This window comes from Lucilia sericata, unplaced genomic scaffold (genome assembly GCF_015586225.1).
Source record: "Lucilia sericata isolate MDLA Ls3-8-SP2 unplaced genomic scaffold, ASM1558622v1 Contig000348F_arrow, whole genome shotgun sequence".
In the NCBI taxonomy this organism is placed as follows: Eukaryota; Metazoa; Arthropoda; class Insecta; order Diptera; family Calliphoridae; genus Lucilia; species Lucilia sericata.
In genome coordinates, this window is record NW_023994368.1 from 300,548 (window position 1) to 324,414 (window position 23,867).

At 32.0% G+C, this 23,867-nt stretch overlaps 1 protein-coding gene across 1 annotated transcript; it reads left to right on the forward strand.

Moving 5' to 3' along the window:
• Nucleotides 1-4,116: 4,116 nt before the first annotated feature.
• On the forward strand, nt 4,117-11,821 carry LOC119603938 (prolyl 4-hydroxylase subunit alpha-1-like). The gene is made up of 9 exons (XM_037956237.1): nt 4,117-4,389; nt 9,022-9,176; nt 9,268-9,424; nt 9,530-9,711; nt 10,627-10,787; nt 10,846-11,307; nt 11,368-11,424; nt 11,483-11,648; nt 11,721-11,821. The coding sequence occupies exons 1-9, from the start codon at nt 4,184-4,186 to the stop codon at nt 11,819-11,821; spliced, it is 1,647 nt and encodes a 548-aa protein (XP_037812165.1). The 5' UTR covers nt 4,117-4,183.
• Nucleotides 11,822-23,867: the final 12,046 nt, after the last annotated feature.

Sequence of the window (23,867 nt, forward strand, 5' to 3'; positions counted from 1 at the left end):
GCTAGTTAGCGAGTTCACTCGGAGGCATAGTGGCCCATTGTGATGCCCTTAGAAATAACATTACCTTATGTTGAAAGTTCATACATAACTTCGTTAACTATGCGGTTCCTGTGGTCCCAATGAGAACCAGTAGGTTCTTCTTATAAATCTGATCATATTTACTAGTGACACATCTCTGAGGCAGTCCAGATCAGGAAACGAGCTCTACCAATATATAGGATTCTGTGCTCTGGTAACGCTGGGCAGTTTGGAAGAGGAATCTACAATAGTTATAACTTGGGTAACCCATACGTTTCGACATGTGCAATTATACCCGTGAGAAGCCTGATCAAATTCTTACTAAAAGACAAAACAGTCCTAGACCTATCCTTTGTCAGAGTGTCTTTCTGTCTTTGAACCATCAGTGTAGAATTAGATCACATCGTCAGAGGCATAGTGGCCCATTGTGATGCCCTTAGAAATAACATTCCCTTATGTTGAAAGTTCATACATAACTTCGTTGACTATGCGGTTCCTATGGTCCCAATGAGAACCAGTAGGTTCTTCTTATAAATCTGACACATCTCTGAGGCAGTCCAGATCATGGAAACGAGCTCTACCAATATATAGGATTCTGTGCTCTGGTAACGCTGGGCAGTTTGGAAGAGGAATACGTTTCGACATTTGCAATTATACCCGTGAGAATCCTGATCAAATTCTCACTAAAGACAAAACAGTCCTAGACCTATCCTTTGTCAGAGAGTCTTTCTGTCTTTGAACCATCAGTGTAGAATGAGATCACATCGTCCAATAGAACAGTGTCCAATCATCCCTTTTCGGTATTCTGGTACTAAACGTGCTATTAAAATTCATTGTTGAACCATCAGTGTAGAATGAGATCACGTCGTCCAATAGAACAGTGTCCAATCATCCCTTTTCGGTATTCTGGAACTAAACGTACCATGTAGTCCGTTTCCTGCCCCATGATTGGCCTGTCTATCTTTTGTAGGATGATGTCGTGGCCAATACGATCATGCTTCAGTCCGTTCGACTGTTTAAGTCGTAGAAAAGACATAGCAGAACTGCATTTTTATAGTATATCAAGGGGAATTATATGTATTTAACGTCTCTAGACTGGCCTGAGGGGTGGAATTCATACAGCCAGTAATTACAGGACATGCTAATATTTGTACCTTGTTTAGATAAGAGAACTGAGTCTTGGAATCCACCGTTCTCCACCAAACATGAGTCCGAAAGGTCAAAATAGGTCCTATGACCGCGGTGTATATCCAGTGTACACTTTATCGCTTTAATTGTGTTTTGCTATATTAACATCATTAAATACACATGAAGATTAAGGCGGTTTAAAAAAGTGTCAGTTTTGGTGTACAACTTAAACTATGGTTTAAATCTCCTTTTGATTAATTTTCCCCTCTCATGTCGTTGTCGGCCAACAAATTTTTAGCGCAGTGTCTAAAGTTCTAAAGCAGCACTGAATCCGAAAAGTTATCCATCACATCAGGTTTTTCAGGTATCGTGTAATAAAGTTGGAAAAAATCCCGTTTTTGGCCATATTTATTTATAAAATTTGTTATGTCATCCGAAAGTCCAATCATTTACATTAAATTCTGAGGCCAGATTCGGATTCAGCGCTGCAAAGTATACTTTGCTCTCTGGATTTCGACTTGTTCAAAATTTGTTGGCCTGTGTAATTTGGGAAATGTATCATTATCGTGAGGGAACTAGGCAATTACATATTATTCTTTGAACATAAACTCATCATCAGATCAAGATGAGAAGAGCAAAACTTTAACTTAGATATTCTTCCCATATATATTGATAATCAGGAACTCTGACCGTTCAGCAGTTTAAATGACGGAACCATGAATCCCACAAGAGGTCTTATTCATTAGAAAAATAGACAAAAACTCCTAAGACCATTGAGTTATAACCCCCTCCAATCAATGTTCAGGAATATGACCTTATATTGAGAGTTTTTTCATTATAGTGGGAAGGGTATTGTGCGTTTGTGCTGATGTCTGTAACAACCAAAAATATTGGTCCTACACCAATCATCAGAATCAGTTTCTGAATTGATAAAGAGATGTCCGTTCGTCCGACCATCTGTTCGGCTGGCAGTCCATGGTTCAAATCGGCCCAATATTTCACCTAGCCCATATTTATGTTGAATATTGTATCTTGGAACAACTAAGTTTTATATAAGTACTAGCTATACCCAGTGTGCTTTGCTACCCTAAAAGCAATATGTAGAAATAAAAAACCCACTTAACGATTTTAAAGATCCTTACTACAATAGTTTTCAAGATTTACAATATGTTACATATGAGAGATGTCAAGCAAATTATTGCAAGTTCGCCTGTTTCTATCTATCGCCATTTTCTATCTATCTATGAAGAATTTGAAGAATATAAGAGTTTCCAAGATACACAAAATTTTGTAATTAATTCATATATGTGGTGCCAAGCCACCCATTGAAAGTCCGCCCGTTATTCCCATGTTCCCATGAATGTCCCCAGATGAAAGCACGCACTTTTTCCCCAAAATGTTCAGATGAATATTAAAATAATTTGTGCAAAATTTTAAGAATCAAGTTCTATTAGTTTCCCAGATAAACGAAATTTTATATTTAATTCATATGAAAGTTCCCCTTTGAAAGTCCGCCTGTAATACTCTAAATGTTCAGATGAATGTCAAAAGTCTTCAAGTAAAATTTGAAGATTCTAGCTCTAATAGTTTCTCAGATATATGAATTTTTCTATTTAATTCATATGGGGGCTTCAAGCCCCCTCAGATGAATATTTAAGTTCTTCGTGCAAAATTTGAAGAATTTATTTCCATTAGTATTTAATTAATATGGGAGGTGTCGTACCCCTCATGGGTAGTCCGCCAATTTATTACCCAAAATTTTTAAATGGATGTTAAAGTTATTCGTTCAAAATTTTAAGATTCTAACTGTAATAGTTTCCAAGATAAACGAATTTTTGTATTTGATATATATATGCTAGTCGGCCTACTTTTTGTCCTAAATAATCATATTGACACTAAAGTGGCTCCGACAAAATTTGAGGACTCTAACTGTTATATTATCTCAAATATACGCATTTCAAATTTTCTTAATATGGGCGTGGCACCCCGCCCATTTGCAATTTCAAAATAAAAAGTAGCCCATTACCTATTCCAGACATGCAGACATACGCTGTGAAAATTTGAAGAAATTCGGTTCAGCCGTTTAGTAGTCTATAACGTTCAAACATACAAACAAACACACATTCATTTATATATATATATATATATATATATATATATATATATATATATATATATAGATTCGTAATGATCGGGCTACATTTGACCCTGGATCCCATACAAAGCCCCCTGCGAAAGTTACTTGAATGTCCACAATTCACTTATAAACACAAACATCGCTATGAAATTCAGCATAAATAAATTTTAAATCAACTTAAATCCATCCACAAAATTTTATGGGGATCGATATATCTTTTCAAAAATGGAGGAATTGGTTTTGATTTCAATAAGACATTTAGAAGTTGTCCATTGGTCGCTAATATCATGCGATTCGAACTCTCGTATGCTAGGAAAAGCCAGCAACAATTACAGCCCTGGAAGACAAATTTTTAACACTTACATACATATATAACAAGGGCGCTAATAATCACCAGTTTCAGTCTCCATACAATTTCGTACCACCCTAATACACTTATATAGGGTATACAATTTACAATTGAAACAAAAACAAGTTAACAATATTTGACTACAAAATCAAAAAGTAAATTTTTTTGCGTACTTGTAGCGTAACGAATAAACAGCGGGAAAGATTCCGAATCTACATACATACATATGTATGTATGTATGTATGTCAGTATGTATATATAACGTTCCAGGTTCGCTCATGTGTGGGTTTGCGGTTTAAAACTTATACACTAACAAATTATATGTTGCTTTGCTTTGCTTTGTTTTGTGGCATTATACAAAAATATTAAATAATAAAGTTTATTTCTTTAAGCCGGTATACTTGAGCAAAGAAGAAGAAGAAGAGGAAAATAATTGCAAACCAAAAAAAACAATTTATTTCAAGAAGAAACTTAGTTTACATAGAAACTTAGCAACGATAAGACGTTTTCAGCCAAAAGAAGGCAAAGCGCGGCGCTTTTTACCAAAGGATATGTTAAGAAATTTATTTATAACTGCAATTTTTTGCACCTACACCCTACTGTTGGGCAATAAAGCGTGCTGGGCGTTAACGGTAGAAATTGATTATTTTTCCTCGGTGGCGGGTTTGGAAAATTTATTTAAAACGGAAGTGCAACTGCTAGCGGAAATGCAAAATTACATTTATAATTTGCAACAACATATTGATGTGTTGCAAAGGTAAAAGCAATCAAATCAATTGTGGCTAAAAACATTAAACATTACAAAAAAAACTTATTTACAAAACAATTTACAAGTTAATTGATTTCCCCCAAAATTTGGTTAATTAATTTCTGCAATCATTTACATTATAAGCTCACGGAAATTCGCATGTTTAAATGAACATTATATGTAACGTGTGTATGTGTGTGTATCTGGCTATGTTTGCAACATTGGTGCAGGCAATATGAAAATGGTATTTAGTGTTGTATGTGTTAGTTTGTTTGTGAGTTTCTTAATTTGTAGACATTTCAATCATTCAAGTGTGTTTAACAAGATTATTGAAATATTCACAAAGGACTTTAATTTGTATGGCAAATAGTATGTATGTATGTATGTATGTTTGTATGTATAAATAATTTGTTTACATATAGATGCAATTATTGCCTTTATGTACTTTGCACCAACAAGTATTCTCAAATTCTCTCAAATTGCAACATTGCAACATTGAAACTAATTAGCACCTATTCAAATGAATAGAAATTTCTAAGAACTTCAATGAAAATAACAAATTTATTTATATAAATTTATGTTCATATTTTGCTGTTGTTGTTGTTTTTATTTCAGTTTGTTTAAAAATAATGAGTAAATTACATTTTGCTCTTAATTAAAAATAAACAAATTTAAATTCCTTTTGTTTCAAAATTCCCAATTAAAACTTGTTATATATTTTTTTTAACTAAGTACTTGTTTGATTCGTAAGAGCCGATATACAGGAATTATTAAAAATTAATAAAAACAACAATTATTTAATGTGCATATTGTTTTTTTTTTTATTATTCCTGATTTAAATTTAATTGCGTTGCATTATTTTTAACGGTCTAAATTGCAAGTCTAATAAAAATGCTTAATCATGAAACGATCTAACGGTTTATAAAATAATTTGTGTGATATTATTTATGGTCTAGACTATTAATAATAAAATGGTACACTTGAAGAAATTATTGGTAAAAATTTTAAGAAATTTTTCTTTTATATAGACTACGATTTCTCAAAAGTATCAGTTGCAGAACGTAAAAGTATCTAAAAGTTCCCTTTTATAAATTATAATTCAATCAAATTCAGTACTTAAGTACTTTTTTCAATACCTTTTTTTATACCCAAAAATACAGCGAAACCCCTAAGACATTTTCGGTATTTTTTGGAATTTAAACATTTTTGTAAAGTCCATAGTCTAGTCTATAGTTGAATCTATAGTTGAGTCTATAGTCTAGTCTATAGTCTAGTCTATAGTCTAGTCTATAGTCTAGTCTAGTCTATAGTCTAGTCTAGTCTAGTCTAGTCTAGTCTAGTCTAGTCTAGTCTATAGTCTAGTCTAGTCTAGTCTAGTCTAGTCTATAGTCTAGACTAGTCTAGTCTATAGTCTAGCCTAGTCTATAGTCTAGTCTAGTCTATGGTCTAGTCTAGTCTATAGTCTAGTCTAGTCTATAGTCTAGTCTAGTCTATAGTCTAGTCTAGTCTAGTCTAGTCTAGTCTAGTCTAGTCTATAGTCTAGTCTATAGTCTAGTCTATAGTCTAGTCTATAGTCTAGTCTATAGTCTAGTCTATAGTCTAGTCTATAGTCTAGTCTATAGTCTAGTCTATAGTCTAGTCTATAGTCTAGTCTATAGTCTAGTCTATAGTCTAGTCTATAGTCTAGTCTATAGTCTAGTCTATAGTCTAGTCTATAGTCTAGTCTATAGTCTAGTCTATAGTCTAGTCTATAGTCTAGTCTATAGTCTAGTCTATAGTCTAGTCTATAGTCTAGTCTATAGTCTAGTCTATAGTCTAGTCTATAGTCTAGTCTATAGTCTAGTCTATAGTCTAGTCTATAGTCTAGTCTATAGTCTAGTCTATAGTCTAGTCTATAGTCTAGTCTATAGTCTAGTCTATAGTCTAGTCTATAGTCTAGTCTATAGTCTAGTCTATAGTCTAGTCTATAGTCTAGTCTATAGTCTAGTCTATAGTCTAGTCTATAGTCTAGTCTATAGTCTAGTCTAGTCTAGTCTAGTCTATAGTATAGTCTAGTCTATAGTCTAGTCTAGTCTATAGTCTAGTCTATAGTCTAGTCTATAGTCTAGTCTATAGTCTAGTCTATAGTCTAGTCTATAGTCTAGTCTATAGTCTAGTCTATAGTCTAGTCTATAGTCTAGTCTATAGTCTAGTCTATAGTCTAGTCTATAGTCTAGTCTATAGTCTAGTCTATAGTCTAGTCTATAGTCTAGTCTATAGTCTAGTCTATAGTCTAGTCTATAGTCTAGTCTATAGTCTAGTCTATAGTCTAGTCTATAGTCTAGTCTATAGTCTAGTCTATAGTCTAGTCTATAGTCTAGTCTATAGTCTAGTCTATAGTCTAGTCTATAGTCTAGTCTATAGTCTAGTCTATAGTCTAGTCTATAGTCTAGTCTATAGTCTAGTCTACTATAGTCTATAGTCTAGTCTATAGTCTAGTCTATAGTCTAGTCTATAGTCTAGTCTATAGTCTAGTCTATAGTCTAGTCTATAGTCTAGTCTATAGTCTAGTCTATAGTCTAGTCTATAGTCTAGTCTATAGTCCAGTCTATAGTCTATTGATTTCAAAATTTTAAAGAATTACTTTAATGATATGATGTTACACTGTCCTTACTGAACATAATTTCTTTTTTATCTTTTACGGTGTCAAATTCAGAAAAAATATCAAAAAGGTAGTAAATGATAATAACTTCTATTTATTTTCGTCATGATAAAAATTTTAAATATTTAAACAATACGATTAATTCAAAATTGCTTTAACTTAACATTTATAAATGATCATTATGCCGTAAATAAAACCATTTAATAGTAGTTAAATAAATAAATTAAAAATGTATCATAAATAAAATAGACAGAAAACAATGATGCTAGGGTAGAAAAAAAAACAAAAGCATTAAGATGAAAGTTTTATTACTTTTATTAAAAATATTTTATACATATGGGATCGAATTTTATTGCTCTGTTATTAAGCGCTAGCAGTTAGACTAGTTTCCGGGGGAAACACAAGTTTAGCTAGGTTGTTTATTGATGACTATAGTTTTTTATTTAAATGGATGTGATTTAGTGATCCACTTAAATCTATTTAGTGTAAATGTATGGTTCGTTTTAATTTTCGTTTGAGAGAAATATCCGAACGATACTTCCAAGAGGCCTTAGCTTGACACTAGAATATCAAAGTTTAATTGATGACATTAACTAGAAGGTACTCAGAAGTAATTTAAAAGTACTTTTGCAGTAGTATACAAAATGTATAGATAGAAGGCCTCTTTTACACCGATAAAATCTGAAATCTGAATTTTTGGTACATATTCTGGTTTACTGTAAAAGTTCTGAATTTAATTGAAATATTTATGACGACATTTTTCAATAGAAAGACATTATCATTCCATAGTTTTAAGTATAAAGGGTAGACACTTAATTTGAGCGGCCTGATTGTGGTCCTCTTAATTCCCCAGTGCTCGTAGAAATCCTTCATGTTAAAGTGTTAAACACTGGCTCCATTTACGAAATTTAAGATGTTTTTAAATTCCTCATAGATAGTAGCATCAAAATCCGTTCTCAGTGAATGTCCAACAATAGCAGAAGAGATGAGATATAGTCTCTCCACTTTCTCCTCATTATGACAATTTCTATAGTAGTTATTGTACTCTAGGCCCATTCTCCCAGCATGATTACCAATAATACAGTGTCCATTGTTACTGAATAGCGTACGTATCAGCTTGCTACGAAGACTTAACAGTAAGCTCGACCTAGGCGCATCAGGCTAACCTCGAGGTAAGACAGGTGGTTGCGCTAAATCATCTGATTTGAGCCATTTCATATATATAGTTCAGTTCTAACGTGAGCCTTACAATTAGTAAGTGAAATACCAGTAAAAGCGTCGAATTCATCATCACTCCTAGTTGTGTTATTTCTGGCAATTCTTATTCATCATAAGAATATTTGTCAAAATATAGGGGTCTCCCATATCTGTGGATCGATGTTGGAATGAGTCGTAGTGTTAAACATAGAATTGGACTTATCAATTTCGTGTTTCCATACGAAGACATTAACGATTTTCACTAACAAAATCCAACAGGCCTGAGAAACTTAAGAAACCTCCTTGAGATCTGGCTTTATCAAATATCATGATCCCAGTAATTAATTCGCGTCGTTTCCTTGAAAGAGATATCATTATCTCAAAAGTATTAAGTAAAAGGAATGTCCAATGTGAAAAACTTCCTTCTGCTGAAATCAAATCTCATCCAATTCCATATAGTTAGATCCGTTTTAAATAAAATTTTATATTGCTTAACACTGATGGACCCGCCTTGCTATATCATATATTCAATGTTAACTTATTTAAATAACTGACTATACTTTAAGTTTCCGATTTCACTTTTTAATTGGAGGTTTCAGCCAAGCGAGTTAATAAGAAGGAAGTTAATTCATATCTCTACTTTTAACTCGTTTTATACACTATTCAAGAACAAACACACACTACAAGACAATTTATTAAGAATTTATATTGTTTATAACATTTCCAAAGTTTAAAATGTCCAAATGTTCTTTATCAAACTTTATATAACAAAATTCCACTTTTGTTCTTCCTCTAATACTCAGTGAATTAAATTTTATCCATCAAGAACATGATGATGCTTCAAAAGATCTTGAGGGTTATCTTAACAATCCCATAAATGCGTATCGTTTGATAAAACGTCTCTATACCGATTGGCCAACATTTGAGGAGACTGTTACGGTTGATGCCACACGTACAAGTAAGTTAATAAAACTTTACTGGTTTTTGGTAAAGACTTAAGTAACCAAAAATACTACTATATAAAATACTCTCATATTATGTTCATTTAGATTATTTGGAGAATATGAAAGAATTAAAACAAAATCTAAGTTTTCCCACACAAAATGATATGGTTGGTTCGACATTGGCCTTGGTACGTTTACAGGAAACATATCAATTAGATGTCTCACAAGTGGCTAGTGGTATATTAAATGGTGTAAAATATGGGTGTGTATGAAGATGTTTGATGTTGATTTATTAATGTTAATCTGTTAATTGTGTGTATAATTTTCGCAAAACACAAAAACTATCATGTAAAATAAACTATTTTAGTTCGTCTATGTCATGGCAAGATTGTTATTTAGTTGGTGAATATTTGTATGCCATGCAAGATTATAATCATACAATACCTTGGCTAAAACAATCTACCAAAATGTTGATGTCTGGTGATTTTAATGATGCCGAAATGACTTTGGAGTTTATAGAAACAATTGCCGAATATCATAAGACAATAGGTAAGTACATACTTACTTAGTTTGGCAAATTTATTTATAATTATTTGGTATAATTGAAGAAAAAACAAGTAGGAAAATATAGTCGGACATGGCCGACCATATGCTACAATTTAAGTTTGCGTTAATTCCGAAATATTTTAACAGTTTGTTGACAAAAATCAGAATTTTCTGAAAGAAGGGTTATACGTGGGACAGACAGACGGACACAGCTAAATCGACTCAGAAAGTGATTCTGAACCAATTAATATACCTTAATATATAGACTAAACTATAGACTAAACTATAGACTAGACTATAGACTAAACTATAGACAAGACTATAGACTAGACCGTAGACTAGACCATAGACTAGACTATAGACTAAACTATAGAGTAGACTATAGACTAGATTATAGACTAGACTATAGACTAGATTAAAGACTAGACTATAGACTAGACTATAAACTAGACTAGAATATAGACTAGGCTAAATACTAGTCTATAGACTACACTATATACTAGACTATAGACTAGACTATAGACTAGACCATAGACTAGACTATAGACTAGACTATAGACTAGACTATAGACTAGACTATAGACTAGACTATAGACTAGACTATAGACTAGACTATAGACTAGACTATAGACTAGACTATACACTAGACTATAGACTAGACTATAGACTAGACTATAGGCTAGACTATAAACTAGAATACAGGACCTCTCATATGAGTGAAATTCAAAAATTCGTAAATCTGGGAAACTTTTAGAGCTAGAATCCACGGGTTTAGGACCAATTATTTTGGGTGTTAAAACATAAGCACAAAAACATAATAACCTCCCCACTATATTGGTGTAGGGTATAACAAGATAGAGTGCTATTTTCGGTTATATTTTTACATTATTTCAACCATTTAAAGTTGATTTCTTTTAGGAGACTTCCAATCAGCTTTGGAGCTAATGGACTATATACTCAGCCAAGATGAAACACGCCAAAGTGCTCGAGAAACTAAAATGTATTTGGAGGAAGTTATAAATGAGGGTAAACAAGAGGGATTAATGTATCAAAATTCTAAACAACAAAATCATTATCATGTAAGTTACTCATGAAAATTAATCCAACAAAAGACCATTCACTACCTATTCCTTACAGAATACCAATGAATATAAACTTTATGAAAAAGTCTGTCGTGGTGAATTTGCACTCAGATCTCAACAACAACAACAACAAAGTCTTCTATACTGTAGACTTTATACCAATAATCATCCTTATCGTTTACTGCAACCCTACAAACTAGAAGAGTTATCGCTAGATCCTTATATAGTTTTTATTCATGATGTCATAAGTGATCATCAAATTGAGGCGATTAAGGCAATTGCTCAACCCCATATGGAAAGATCTACAGTGTTTTCAAAAGATGGCAGTCACTCGGAAATAACCTATTATCGTACCAGTAAAACTGCCTGGTTCAAATATAATTATCACAAATATACCACACAATGGTTGCAGCATGTTAATCACTTAACAGGGCTAAATACTGACAATGCTGAAGATTTGCAAATAGCTAATTATGGTTTGGGCGGTCATTATGAGCCACATTTTGATTTCTTTACGGTGATTCCAAAAAATATATAAGTATTTTTTTGAAATAATGATCCTTAATTTTGATTTCAGGAAGATTATACTGATAGCGATATGGAGGGAAATCGCATATCAACAGCTATTTTCTATGTAAGTTAAATATAATTTTAACTGATTTATGTATATAATTTATGTATATCCCTTTTAGCTAGCCGATGTTGAAGAAGGCGGTGGTACTGCCTTTCCCTTTTTGAATATATTGGTGAAGCCCCGCAAAGGTGCCATGTTATTTTGGTATAATTTACATGCCTCAGGTGATGGTGATTATCGCACCAAACATGCCGCCTGTCCAGTATTGAAGGGTTCCAAATGGAGTAAGTTTAATTTTGTTATTTAAGGAGAAAAATTGTATTGATTTATGTAATTACTTTTTTCTTTATTTACAGTTGCCAATGTTTGGTTAAGAGAACTGGATCAGTTCAACCGTAGACCCTGTGATCTAACAACAAATCATGAAGTTTCTTTAATGTATAAAGATTATGATTAATAAAGACTAGCTTGTATTAAAATATATATTTTTTATTTCTTGAATTCATTATTCATTGACTAGACTATAGACTAGACTATAGACTAGACTATAGACTAGACTATAGACTAGACTATAGACTAGACTATAGACTAGACTATAGACTAGACTATAGACTAGACTATAGACTAGACTATAGACTAGACTATAGACTAGACTATAGACTAGACTATAGACTAGACTATAGACTAGACTATAGACTAGACTATAGACTAGACTATAGACTAGACTATAGACTAGACTATAGACTAGACTATAGACTAGACTATAGACTAGACTATAGACTAGACTATAGACTAGACTAAAGACTAGACTATAGAATAGACTATAGACTAGACTATAGAATAGACTATAGAATAGACTATAGACTAGACTATAGACTAGACTATAGAATAGACTATAGACTAGACTATAGACTAGACTATAGACTAGACTATAGACTAGACTATAGACTAGACTATAGACTAGACTATAGACTATAGGACTAGACTATAGACTAGACTATAGACTAGACTATAGACTAGACTATAGGACTAGACTATAGACTAGACTATAGACTAGACTATAGACTAGACTATAGACTAGACTATAGACTAGACTATAGACTAGACTATAGACTAGACTATAGACTAGACTATAGACTAGACTATAGACTAGACTATAGACTAGACTATAGACTAGACTATAGACTAGACTATAGACTAGACTATAGATAGACTATAGACTAGACTATAGACTAGACTATAGACTAGACTATAGACTAGACTATAGACTAGACTATAGACTAGACTATAGACTAGACTATAGACTAGACTATAGACTAGACTATAGACTAGACTATAGACTAGACTATAGACTAGACTATAGACTAGACTATAGACTAGACTATAGACTAGACTATAGACTAGACTATAGACTAGACTATAGACTAGACTATAGACTAGACTATAGACTAGACTATAGACTAGACTATAGACTAGACTATAGACTAGACTATAGACTAGACTATAGACGACTATAGACTAGACTATAGACTAGACTATAGACTAGACTATAGACTAGACTATAGACTAGACTATAGACTAGACCAGCGGTTCCCACCATTTTTTACTTCGCGGACCCCTTGAGGAATTTATTTAATTTCACGGACCCCCATACATATTTTGATATCTTATTGTTATAAATAACACTGTGATACAAAAGTGAAGAAAAATAAAATGCAGGCGTTCTCATATGCCAACTCTATTTCGTTATAGTCCATAGAGTACGAATATATTTTTAGTTTTCCCCTATCACTTCGTTAACTTACTTTTTAAGAGCAAAAGATGCGAAAAAGAGCCATTTTTGAAGTTTTAAATTTGAAAAATCATAAGTTTAGTAGTTTTCATCCGATTTTCAAATCCGATATTTTTTTAATGATACAAGTGTCTTTTAATCCAAAAAAGAAATCCAAAATTTATGGTCAAATGTCTGAGTTACAATTTTTAATTTTCATCATGCTCTACTTTGACCATGAGGCAGTGAGTTCATCTTTTATTACTTTCCTGAAGAATCACATAAAGGAAGGTTTCTAAAACTTGTTATTTCATAAAAATCTATGAAAAACTGGATGATTTATGCCAATTTTTCTAATAGCATGTTTCTCGAATTTTTGGTTTTCTCCATACAAATTAATTTTTGTATAAAAATGTTTATAAACATTTTTTAAACTTGTTGCAAAGAAAAACAGAAACATGAACGTTTTTGTATGGAAGAAATATGCTATATTTTTATAAAACTTAGCACAACTCATAACCTTTTTCATCGATTATCATAAATTGACCATCATTGGAAACCCAACTTAATGTGCCATTTTTCAAATGTAATAAAAGCTAAAGTTACTGCTTCATGGCCAACGTAGAGCAGTATGAAAATTAAAAATTGTGAAAAAAGTGTGAGTTTTTTTACTTAAATGGCCGTAACCAAGACATTAATCATAAATTTTGAATTTATTTTTTTGGGTTGAAAGACAACACTTGTATCTTTAAAACAAAATATCCAATTTGAAAATCGGTTGCAAACTACCAAACATATATTTTTTTTTAAGTTAAAACTTCAAAAATAGCTCTTTTTCACAACTTTTGCTCTTAAAAAGGAACTAAACGAAGTGATCGGGAAAAATTAAAAATAAATTCCTACTCTATGGACTATAACGAAATGGAATTGGTATATGAGAACCCCTGCATTTTTTTGCTGTATCACTGTGTAATTGTTCGTCCGAAAATTGTCTTAGTCCTGGTCCATAAACCCTATAAAATATTCCCGTACATTGAGAACATTTAGTATTTCGGAGATGTTTTCAATTTCATGGTTTTAAATATAGAATGACTTCTAACATGATGTTTAATTTTATGATCGTGAGAGCTTTCATGTTCATTTCTCGTCAAGGTAGTGAAAGGGCTTCTTTAACAAGTATTGCATAGGAGTGAGCTGAGTATGTAAGCTAAGTTTTCGGGAAAATATGTGAAAGTTAGACTTCTTCGATGTTGTTGCGGAATGCGTTACCCACATAAAATATGACCTGAACTCTTTGCGAATGTACTGTGAATTTGGATCTTAAATTTGAATTTTAAAATACCTACGAATTATTTTACTGCGTGGTTTTGACTATTTACGCAAAACGCTATGAATTTTCTGATGTTGATTTAATAATATTGGACAACAAAATGAAGTTAAAATCTGTGTATCACGTTGGAATGGAATATTTATATTTAAAATTAACTAGATTAACACTTTTGCTTACAATTTAAAAAAATATTATGAAATGTGACCTAACTTCATATTCCGGGATACCAGTATCAGTATTTAATTCTAAGGCAAATCATTATCCGTCTGCTATAAAAACATTTATTTCGATACATATATGTACATATATTTATAAAAATTACAAATCACGTAATACTTTACTTTATAAAAGTGAAACAATAAATTTGTAGCGCCTAGCTTCATCCTGATAAACGACCGAAACAATAAAATTTAAAGAGTCACCAACAAATCTGGGATTATTGAATAAAAATTGTGTATTTTAGTATTTATGAAAAATTTGGAGATATTTTTAATATTTTGTAACATATAGAGAATATTTTTTATTCATGATTTTTTTCGTTCGTCTTCGCGGACCCCCTAGGATTTTGCTACGGACCACTAGGGGTCCGCGGACCCCCTTTTGGGAACCGTTGGACTAGACTATAGACTTAACTATAGACTAGACTATAGACTAGACTATTGACTAGACTGGACTATAGACTAGACTATAGACTAGACTGGACTATAGACTTGACTATAGACTAAACTATAGACTAGACTATAGACTAGACTATAGACTAGATTATAGACTAGAATATAGACTAGACTATAGACTAGACTAGACTAGACTATAGACTAAACTATAGACTAAACTATAGACTAGACTATAGGCTAGACTATAGACTAGACTATAGACTAGACTGTAGACTAGACTATAGACTAGACTATAGACTAGACTATAGACTAGACTATAGACTAGACTATGGACTAGACTATAGACTAGACTATAGACTAGACTATAGACTAGACTATAGACTAGACTATAGACTAGACTATAGACTAGACTATAGACTAGACTATAGACTAGACTATAGACTAGACTATAGACTAGACTATAGACTAGACTATAGACTAGACTATAGACTAGACTATAGACTAGACTATAGACTAGACTATAGACTAGACTATAGACTAGACTATAGACTAGACTATAGACTAGACTATAGACTAGACTATAGACTAGACCAGGGGTCGGCAAACTACGGCTCGCGAGCCAAATGCGGCTCTTTGGATGTTGAGCTATGGCTCTTTAGTTCCATACGCAATTTTTTTATTTTTAAAAAAAAATATATACATACATATATTAAAATCTTTCTGAATAGATTAACGAGCAGTGTTTGTTAAAACTAACAAAACAATTCGCAAACGTTTCTACAATATACACAACATTTCAACTTTGTTTAATCATTCTGTATGTGAGACAACTAACAAATGAAAGTTTAGAGTCATTTGTGAAACTTTAAACAACAAGTTATGATCCAAACTTTCTAAAGCTGTACAAACCTATCTCTCCTATTGAATTTGTTCCATGTACAAGTTAGTATTGTAAGAAAATGTTTAATTCTTTAAATTTTTAGTTGAAAATTTCCCTATAAACGATGGGGTATCATGAGCGCTCCTACGAGGTAAAACATGATCATACATTCCGAAATTTTCGTGTTTTTCGAATTAAAAAATATTTTTTGGAAATTGAAAATATAGTAATTAAATAATTACTTAATAATGTAGAGAGTTTGGACACAGTTACCCAGGAAAAACTTACATTGAAAAGTAGTGAGTTAAGAAGCTAATAAAACCTCTTTTCACTACTTCTTCATTATCATTTTAAGTCATTATTTTAACACGGTGATGTCATTGGACGCAAGTACTTCTACGCTCGCTTACTAATAGAAAGTTAAAGAAGTACTTGCAATTTCTCTTACAAAACAGTTGTTAAGTTGTTTTGTTTTTTAATAATAAAAAGAGCCAGCTAGAATACGAACCAGGGACTTCGATTTTTTAGTCAAATGTTCTACACACTGCACCACTGCTTAGCTATTTTATTGCGCATCAAATAATGGTTTTCACAATCAAAATTAATTTTGTTTTATTTTTTGTAAAACACAATTCTTAAAACGCAATTAAATAAAATGTGCAAACAAAATGACAAAGCCGAAAATAATGTACTTCTATATCAGATTATAAGAAAGTTATTACTAGAGTACTTCTAAGTACATAATGCAGACGGTAGGTAGTAGTCATTGAAAAGTAAGTGGTTATGGAAGTACAACCCATTACCGAGTTTTTGCTGGGTAAATACTAAAAACTTGTTCTATTTAAAAACTTAAATATTTAAATATTGCGCGTTTTAAAAACGTTTTACAATGTATTATGGACCGCCACATCCTTACAAAATTTGGTAATGAGATTTTGGATCCTACTTGTTTGTGTTGATTTTCATCAATATACTTGTATTTTTCGTCGTTTTCGAAAGTGGACACTATATGGGTGGGTAGGGTCAATTCTGAATCCATCCTTATTAAATTTGATACAGACATTTTTGTTACTATAAACTTGTTTATGACGAATTTCACCACTATGCTGGTATTATTAAGCGTGTTATGAGCGTTAAAGTCATTTCCTGAAGAGGAATTTATATAGGGGTATGATCAACAATGAACTGATCCTTAAAAAATTTTGGAAAGAGATTTTCGTTTCTATAATACTTGTTTGTGTCGAATTGCGTCGCTATACTAATATGTATTATTAAATCAGTTATGAACGTTAAAGTTATTTTCCGAAGTAGACCTTTTAAAAGGGGATTGGTCAATTATGTTGTGGCTCTTGTGGCTCTTTTAAAACATATGTTTTGTAAACTGTAAATTTTGGCTCTTCCGACTCAAAAGTTTGCCGACCCCTGGACTAGACTATAGACCAGACTATAGACTAGACTATAGACTAGACTATAGACTAGACTATAGACTAGACTATAGACTAGACTATAGACTAGACTATAGACTAGACTATAGACTAGACTATAGACTAGACTATAGACTAGACTATAGACTAGACTATAGACTAGACTATAGACTAGACTATAGACTAGACTATAGACTAGACTATAGACTAGACTATAGACTAGACTATAGACTAGACTATAGACTAGACTATAGACTAGACTATAGACTAGACTATAGACTAGACTATAGACTAGACTATAGACTAGACTATAGACTAGACTATAGACTAGATTATAGGCTAGACTATAGACTAGACTATAGACTAGACTATAGACTAGAATATAGACTAGAATATAGACTAGACTATAGACTAGACTATAGACTAGACTATAGACTAGACTATAGACTAGACTATAGACTAGAATATAGACTAGACAATAGACTAGACTATAGACTAGACTATAGACTAGACTGTAGACTAGACTGGACTAGACTAGACTAGACTATAGACTAGACTAGACTATAGACTAGACTATAGACTAGATTATAGACTAGACTATAGACTAGACTATAGACTAGACTATAGACTAGACTATAGACTAGACTATAGACTAGACTATAGACTAGACTATAGACTAGACTATAGACTAGACTATAGACTAGACTAGACTAGACTATAGACTAGACTATAGACTAGACTATAGACTAGACTATAGACTAGACTATAGACTAGACTATAGACTAGACTATAGACTAGACTATAGACTAGACTATAGACTAGACTATAGACTAGACTATAGACTAGACTATAGACTAGACTATAGACTAGACTATAGACTAGACTATAGACTAGACTATAGACTAGACTATAGACTAGACTATAGACTAGACTATAGACTAGACTATAGACTAGACTATAGACTAGACTATAGACTAGACTATAGACTAGACTATAGACTAGACTATAGACTAGACTATAGACTAGACTATAGACTAGACTATAGACTAGACTATAGACTAGACTATAGACTAGACTATAGACTAGACTATAGACTAGACTATAGACTAGACTATAGACTAGACTATAGACTAGACTATAGACTAGACTGACTAGACTAGACTACTAGACTAGACTATAGACTAGACTATAGACTAGACTAGACTACTAGACTAGACTATAGACTAGATTATAGACTAGACTATAGACTAGACTATAGACTAGACTATAGACTAGACTATAGACTAGACTATAGACTAGACTATAGACTAGACTATAGACTAGACTATAGACTAGACTATAGACTAGACTATAGACTAGACTATAGACTAGACTATAGACTAGACTATAGACTAGACTATAGACTAGACTATAGACTAGACTATAGACTAGACTATAGACTAGACTATAGACTAGACTATAGACTAGACTATAGACTAGACTGTAGACTAGACTGGACTAGACTAGACTAGACTAGACTATAGACTAGACTATAGACTAGACTATAGACTAGACTATAGACTAGACTATAGACTAGATTATAGACTAGACTATAGACTAGACTAGACTAGACTATAGACTAGACTATAGACTAGACTATAGACTAGACTATAGACTAGACTATAGACTAGACTATAGACTAGACTATAGACTAGACTATAGACTAGACTATAGACTAGACTATAGACTAGACTATAGACTAGACTATAGACTAGACTATAGACTAGACTATAGACTAGACTATAGACTAGACTATAGACTAGACTATAGACTAGACTATAGACTATACTATAGACTAGACTATAGACTAGACTATAGACTAGACTATAGACTAGACTATAGACTAGACTATAGACTAGACTATAGACTAGACTATAGACTAGACTATAGACTAGACTATAGACTAGACTATAGACTAGACTATAGACTAGACTATAGACTAGACTATAGACTAGACTATAGACTAGACTATAGACTAGACTATAGACTAGACTATAGACTAGACTATAGACTAGACTATAGACTAGACTATAGACTAGACTATAGACTAGACTATAGACTAGACTATAGACTAGACTATAGACTAGACTATAGACTAGACTATAGACTAGACTATAGACTAGACTATAGACTAGACTATAGACTAGACTATAGACTAGACTATAGACTAGACTATAGACTAGACTATAGACTAGACTATAGACTAGACTATAGACTAGACTATAGACTAGACTATAGACTAGACTATAGACTAGACTATAGACTAGACTATAGACTAGACTATAGACTAGACTATAGACTAGACTATAGACTAGACTATAGACTAGACTATAGACTAGACTATAGACTAGACTATAGACTAGACTATAGACTAGACTATAGACTAGACTATAGACTAGACTATAGACTACACTATAGACTAGAACACATATAGACTAGACTATAGACTGGACTATAGACTAGACTATAGACTAGACTATAGACTAGACTATAGACTAGACTATAGACTAGACTATAGACTAGACTATAGACTAGACTATAGACTAGACTATAGACTAGACTATAGACTAGACTATAGACTAGACTATAGACTAGACTATAGACTAGACTATAGACTACACTATAGACTAGACAATAGACTACACTATAGACTAGACTATAGACTGGACTATAGACTAGACTATAGACTACACTATAGACTAGACTATATACTAAACTATAGACTAGACTACAGAACCTTTCATGTGTATTAAATTCAAGATTTCGTAAATCTGGGGAACTATTAGAGCTAGAATCCTCAAAAAGCATTTAGTGGGTTTTTATTTATATTGTTTTTAGGCTAGCAAAGCATACTGGGTTTAGCTTGTATTTGTAAATTTACGAATTTAAATATTAAATAAATAATGCTGTGATGTTATTGTGAAAGATGAAAAACAAAGAATACTTGAAGTACATACTTCTTAAAAAACTATTTGATTTATATAGAAAATAGCAATAAACCGAATAAAGGGGAAAAGATATTAGATGTACTTTGGCAAATAAAAATGGAATAAAAAAAGTAAAATTTATTTATCTAAAGACACCTTAACAGCAAAATTTTAAAATAATATTAAATATTAAGATTTCTTAATTAAAATCACAATTGAAAACCTTGTTGAAATATTTAAGTAAATACATTTTAATTACATTTCTTATACTTCAAATCCAAATCAAACTGAAGACGATAATGATTATTTTTTCTCAATTACTGATTGGAAAATGTTTTAATAAAACGGAATTGCAATTATTAAAAGAAATACAAATATAGATTAATAATTTACAACGACATTTAAATGTTTTTCAAAGGTATACAAATTTAAATATAATTGAATACAAATAAATACATTTATGCCACATAATAATCCAAGGACACATGTGAATATGTGTGTATAAATAAAATATTATGTTGAAATTTACTTTATTCGTTAAAATAAATTGTATAGTTTAATTAATTTGCATAAAAATGTTTTTAATTAATTAGTTTAAAATTACATATTGCAACATAAATACAGCAGATTGTAGGTGTATGTTTTTTTGTGTTGAAAAAAAAAATATAAAATCATTATAAAATACTAATAGATTTATGTATGTGCGTTGGCATGTTACATGCCTCAAAATGTGGCATTGAGGTTGTTTTTATTAATTTACATGTGTTAGAGAGAGTATAAGGATATCCATACATACATATGTAAGTGTATTCATGTGTATAAAATCAATCAATACTAATTTAGTATTATTTTTCAAGAGAATTTAATTTTTAAAAATCGAAATTACATTTCTTGGAAAATTTTAGGTGCAAGTAAGGTCATATTATGCCAAATAACTGTTACCGATAACCCATAATATTTACCTTATAATTTAAAGTTAAATGCTCCCATTTATTTATAGTTTTCTTTTAATTTTCTTAAAAACTATTAATATCCAATCGCTCGCGAATGAGTTTCTAAAATTTGCAAGACTTTCGTATCCTAACATAGAAAATATCATGAGTCTATTAAAAATTTATATTGGTTTATTTAAAATGGATTTTTGAATCAAAGCATAACCCATATTATGGAATAACATGGCATCAAAATAATGGATGATAATGGAAAACGTTTTATTGAAGTTTTCAAATATTTGATTTAGTCATCGGTGGTTCGATGTTCTCAAAAAGTGGAACTTTCTTAGTGAACTCGATGCTGTTGCCATCAAAACAGATGTCACTGAGTGATATGGCAGCTGGACTAGCTTTTGAGAAATGCTTTAAAAACCCAATCAACCCTTAGTAGGTTATTGTCTTTTTACATCTCGTTTGAAATGTCAGACTAACACTTAGTGATTGTATTTTATATATGATGGACTTGATTACTTTAAAGCTCTCAGAATGTAATTTTAAGTTGTCCACCACCAAGGTGAGCTACTATGAACATAGCATGACTGCTTTTCGGAGAAATCATCAATTTGTCATATTGTGACTGATCATGCCACTTTGATTAAGGGTTCGGTTAGCCGAATTATACTCCAGTCATTTCGTAAGGTAATCAACTCCGGATTAAAATAAGGATCCTGAATTATTAAGAGGTATATTTTTGTCTACGAAATATATTTCTAATTACTGTTCAGAAGATTACCGTGCAGGAAGCAGCGGAACTGCGTTTATCAGAGATTAAATATCTCAAGTACTTATGCAAAGTACCTGTTCATGGACTGGCGTCAGCCATGAACAAAAATTGCCACCTGCGTCTTTATTTCACAATGTGGTTAAAAAAGTATCATCGTGGGATAGGACAACATGACATGGGGTACACACGTATCTTACCCGGACTTCTATATTAAGTTCTAATATGGCTCGATTTTCAAACAATCAAGTACTTAAGCAAAGTCCCTATTCATGGACCGGCGTCAGCCATGAACAAAAAGTATCACCTGCATCTTTTGTTCAACCTGTGGTTAAAAAAGTACCATCGTGAGATAGAACTACATGAAAGAAAGGTACACACATATAGCACCCGGACTTCTCTATAAGGCCTAGGTTCTAATATGGTTCGATTTTTAAAAAATTACCAAAATATTTTTGTAAAAATAAAATTTTGCAACTCAAAGACAGCCACATAAATTAAAATTAAATCAAATAACATAAAATTCCATTTAATTTGTTATATCTATACCCTACACTACTATAGTGAGAAGGCTATTATGTGTTTGAGCTGATGTTTATAACACCCAAATAATATTGGTTCTACATCCACCATAAAGTATACCAATCGGTTTAGAATCACTTTCTGAGTCGATTAAGATATACATATATATAGATAATTAATGAAATTTACTCCTTTTTCGATCCAAGGACGAAGTCAAAGACGACAAGTAAGAGTGTTATATTCGGCTATGCCGAATCTTATATACCCACCATCAAATCACTGCCATATAAATAAACTTTGATATTTTGAATATTTTATTATTATATATCGATACTAATGTGAACATCAGGGTAATATTTGAAATAGTTCTCTTAATGGGGGTTCAACTATTGACAGTGAAGATTTCGGATTTGATTTGGTAGGAAGATTTCAGTTCCTTATTTATTTCAAATTTTATAGTTCTACTTATATTTTTAAGCCAGTAATGAACATTAAAGTAATTTTCTTAAAGGGACCTTATACAAGGTTAGGGTTAATTATGGACCGATCCTCATAAAATATGGTAGAGAGACTTTAGCTTAAAATTAGTTTATGTCAAATTGCATTGCGGTATTCGTATTTTCAGCCAGTTAAAGTAATTTTCTTAAGGGGACCTTATATGGTGGGTAAGACTAATTATGAACCGATCATCCTTAAATCTCGTAGAACGATTTTTATTTATACAAATCATATTTATGTATAATTATTCAACCAGTAATGAGCGTTGTAAATATTTTGTGTTTGTGTGGGGTAATTATGGACTGATCCTTATAAAAATTGGTAGAGAGATTTACTCGCATTTTTAAGGCAGTAATGAGCGTTAAAGTATTTTTCTGACGTGGACCTTAAATGGGGGGTAGGGTCAATTATGGGCCGACCCCCTAAAACATTTTGTAGAGAGATGTTAGCTTATACAAAACTAGTTTATGTCGAATTTCATTGATCTGCTAGTATTTTTAAGCCAGTACTTAGTTTTAAAGTCATTTTCTGAAGGGGCCTTATATAGGGGATGGTCTATTATAGACCGATCCTCGTAAAATTTTGTAGAACCATCTTGGTTCATACAGGTCATGTTTATATCGAATTTCATCGCTTTACTCGTTTTTTAGGCCAGTAATGAGCGTTAAATTATTTTTATGATGGGGCACCTTATATGTGGGGGGGGTCAATTAAGGCCCGATCCACAAAAAAATTGGTTAAGCGATTTTGGATCGCAAGGAACTTACTTGAGTCGAATTTCATTG

Bases quoted from the DNA above. Each gene is read 5' to 3' on its own strand.
- LOC119603938 (XM_037956237.1), top strand. From the start codon at position 4,184: ATGTTAAGAAATTTATTTATAACTGCAATTTTTTGCACCTACACCCTA. The intron at 9,177-9,267 runs GTAAGTTAATAA...ATGTTCATTTAG, and splicing joins GGTTGATGCCACACGTACAA to ATTATTTGGAGAATATGAAA. The intron at 11,425-11,482 runs GTAAGTTAAATA...TATCCCTTTTAG, and splicing joins TATCAACAGCTATTTTCTAT to CTAGCCGATGTTGAAGAAGG.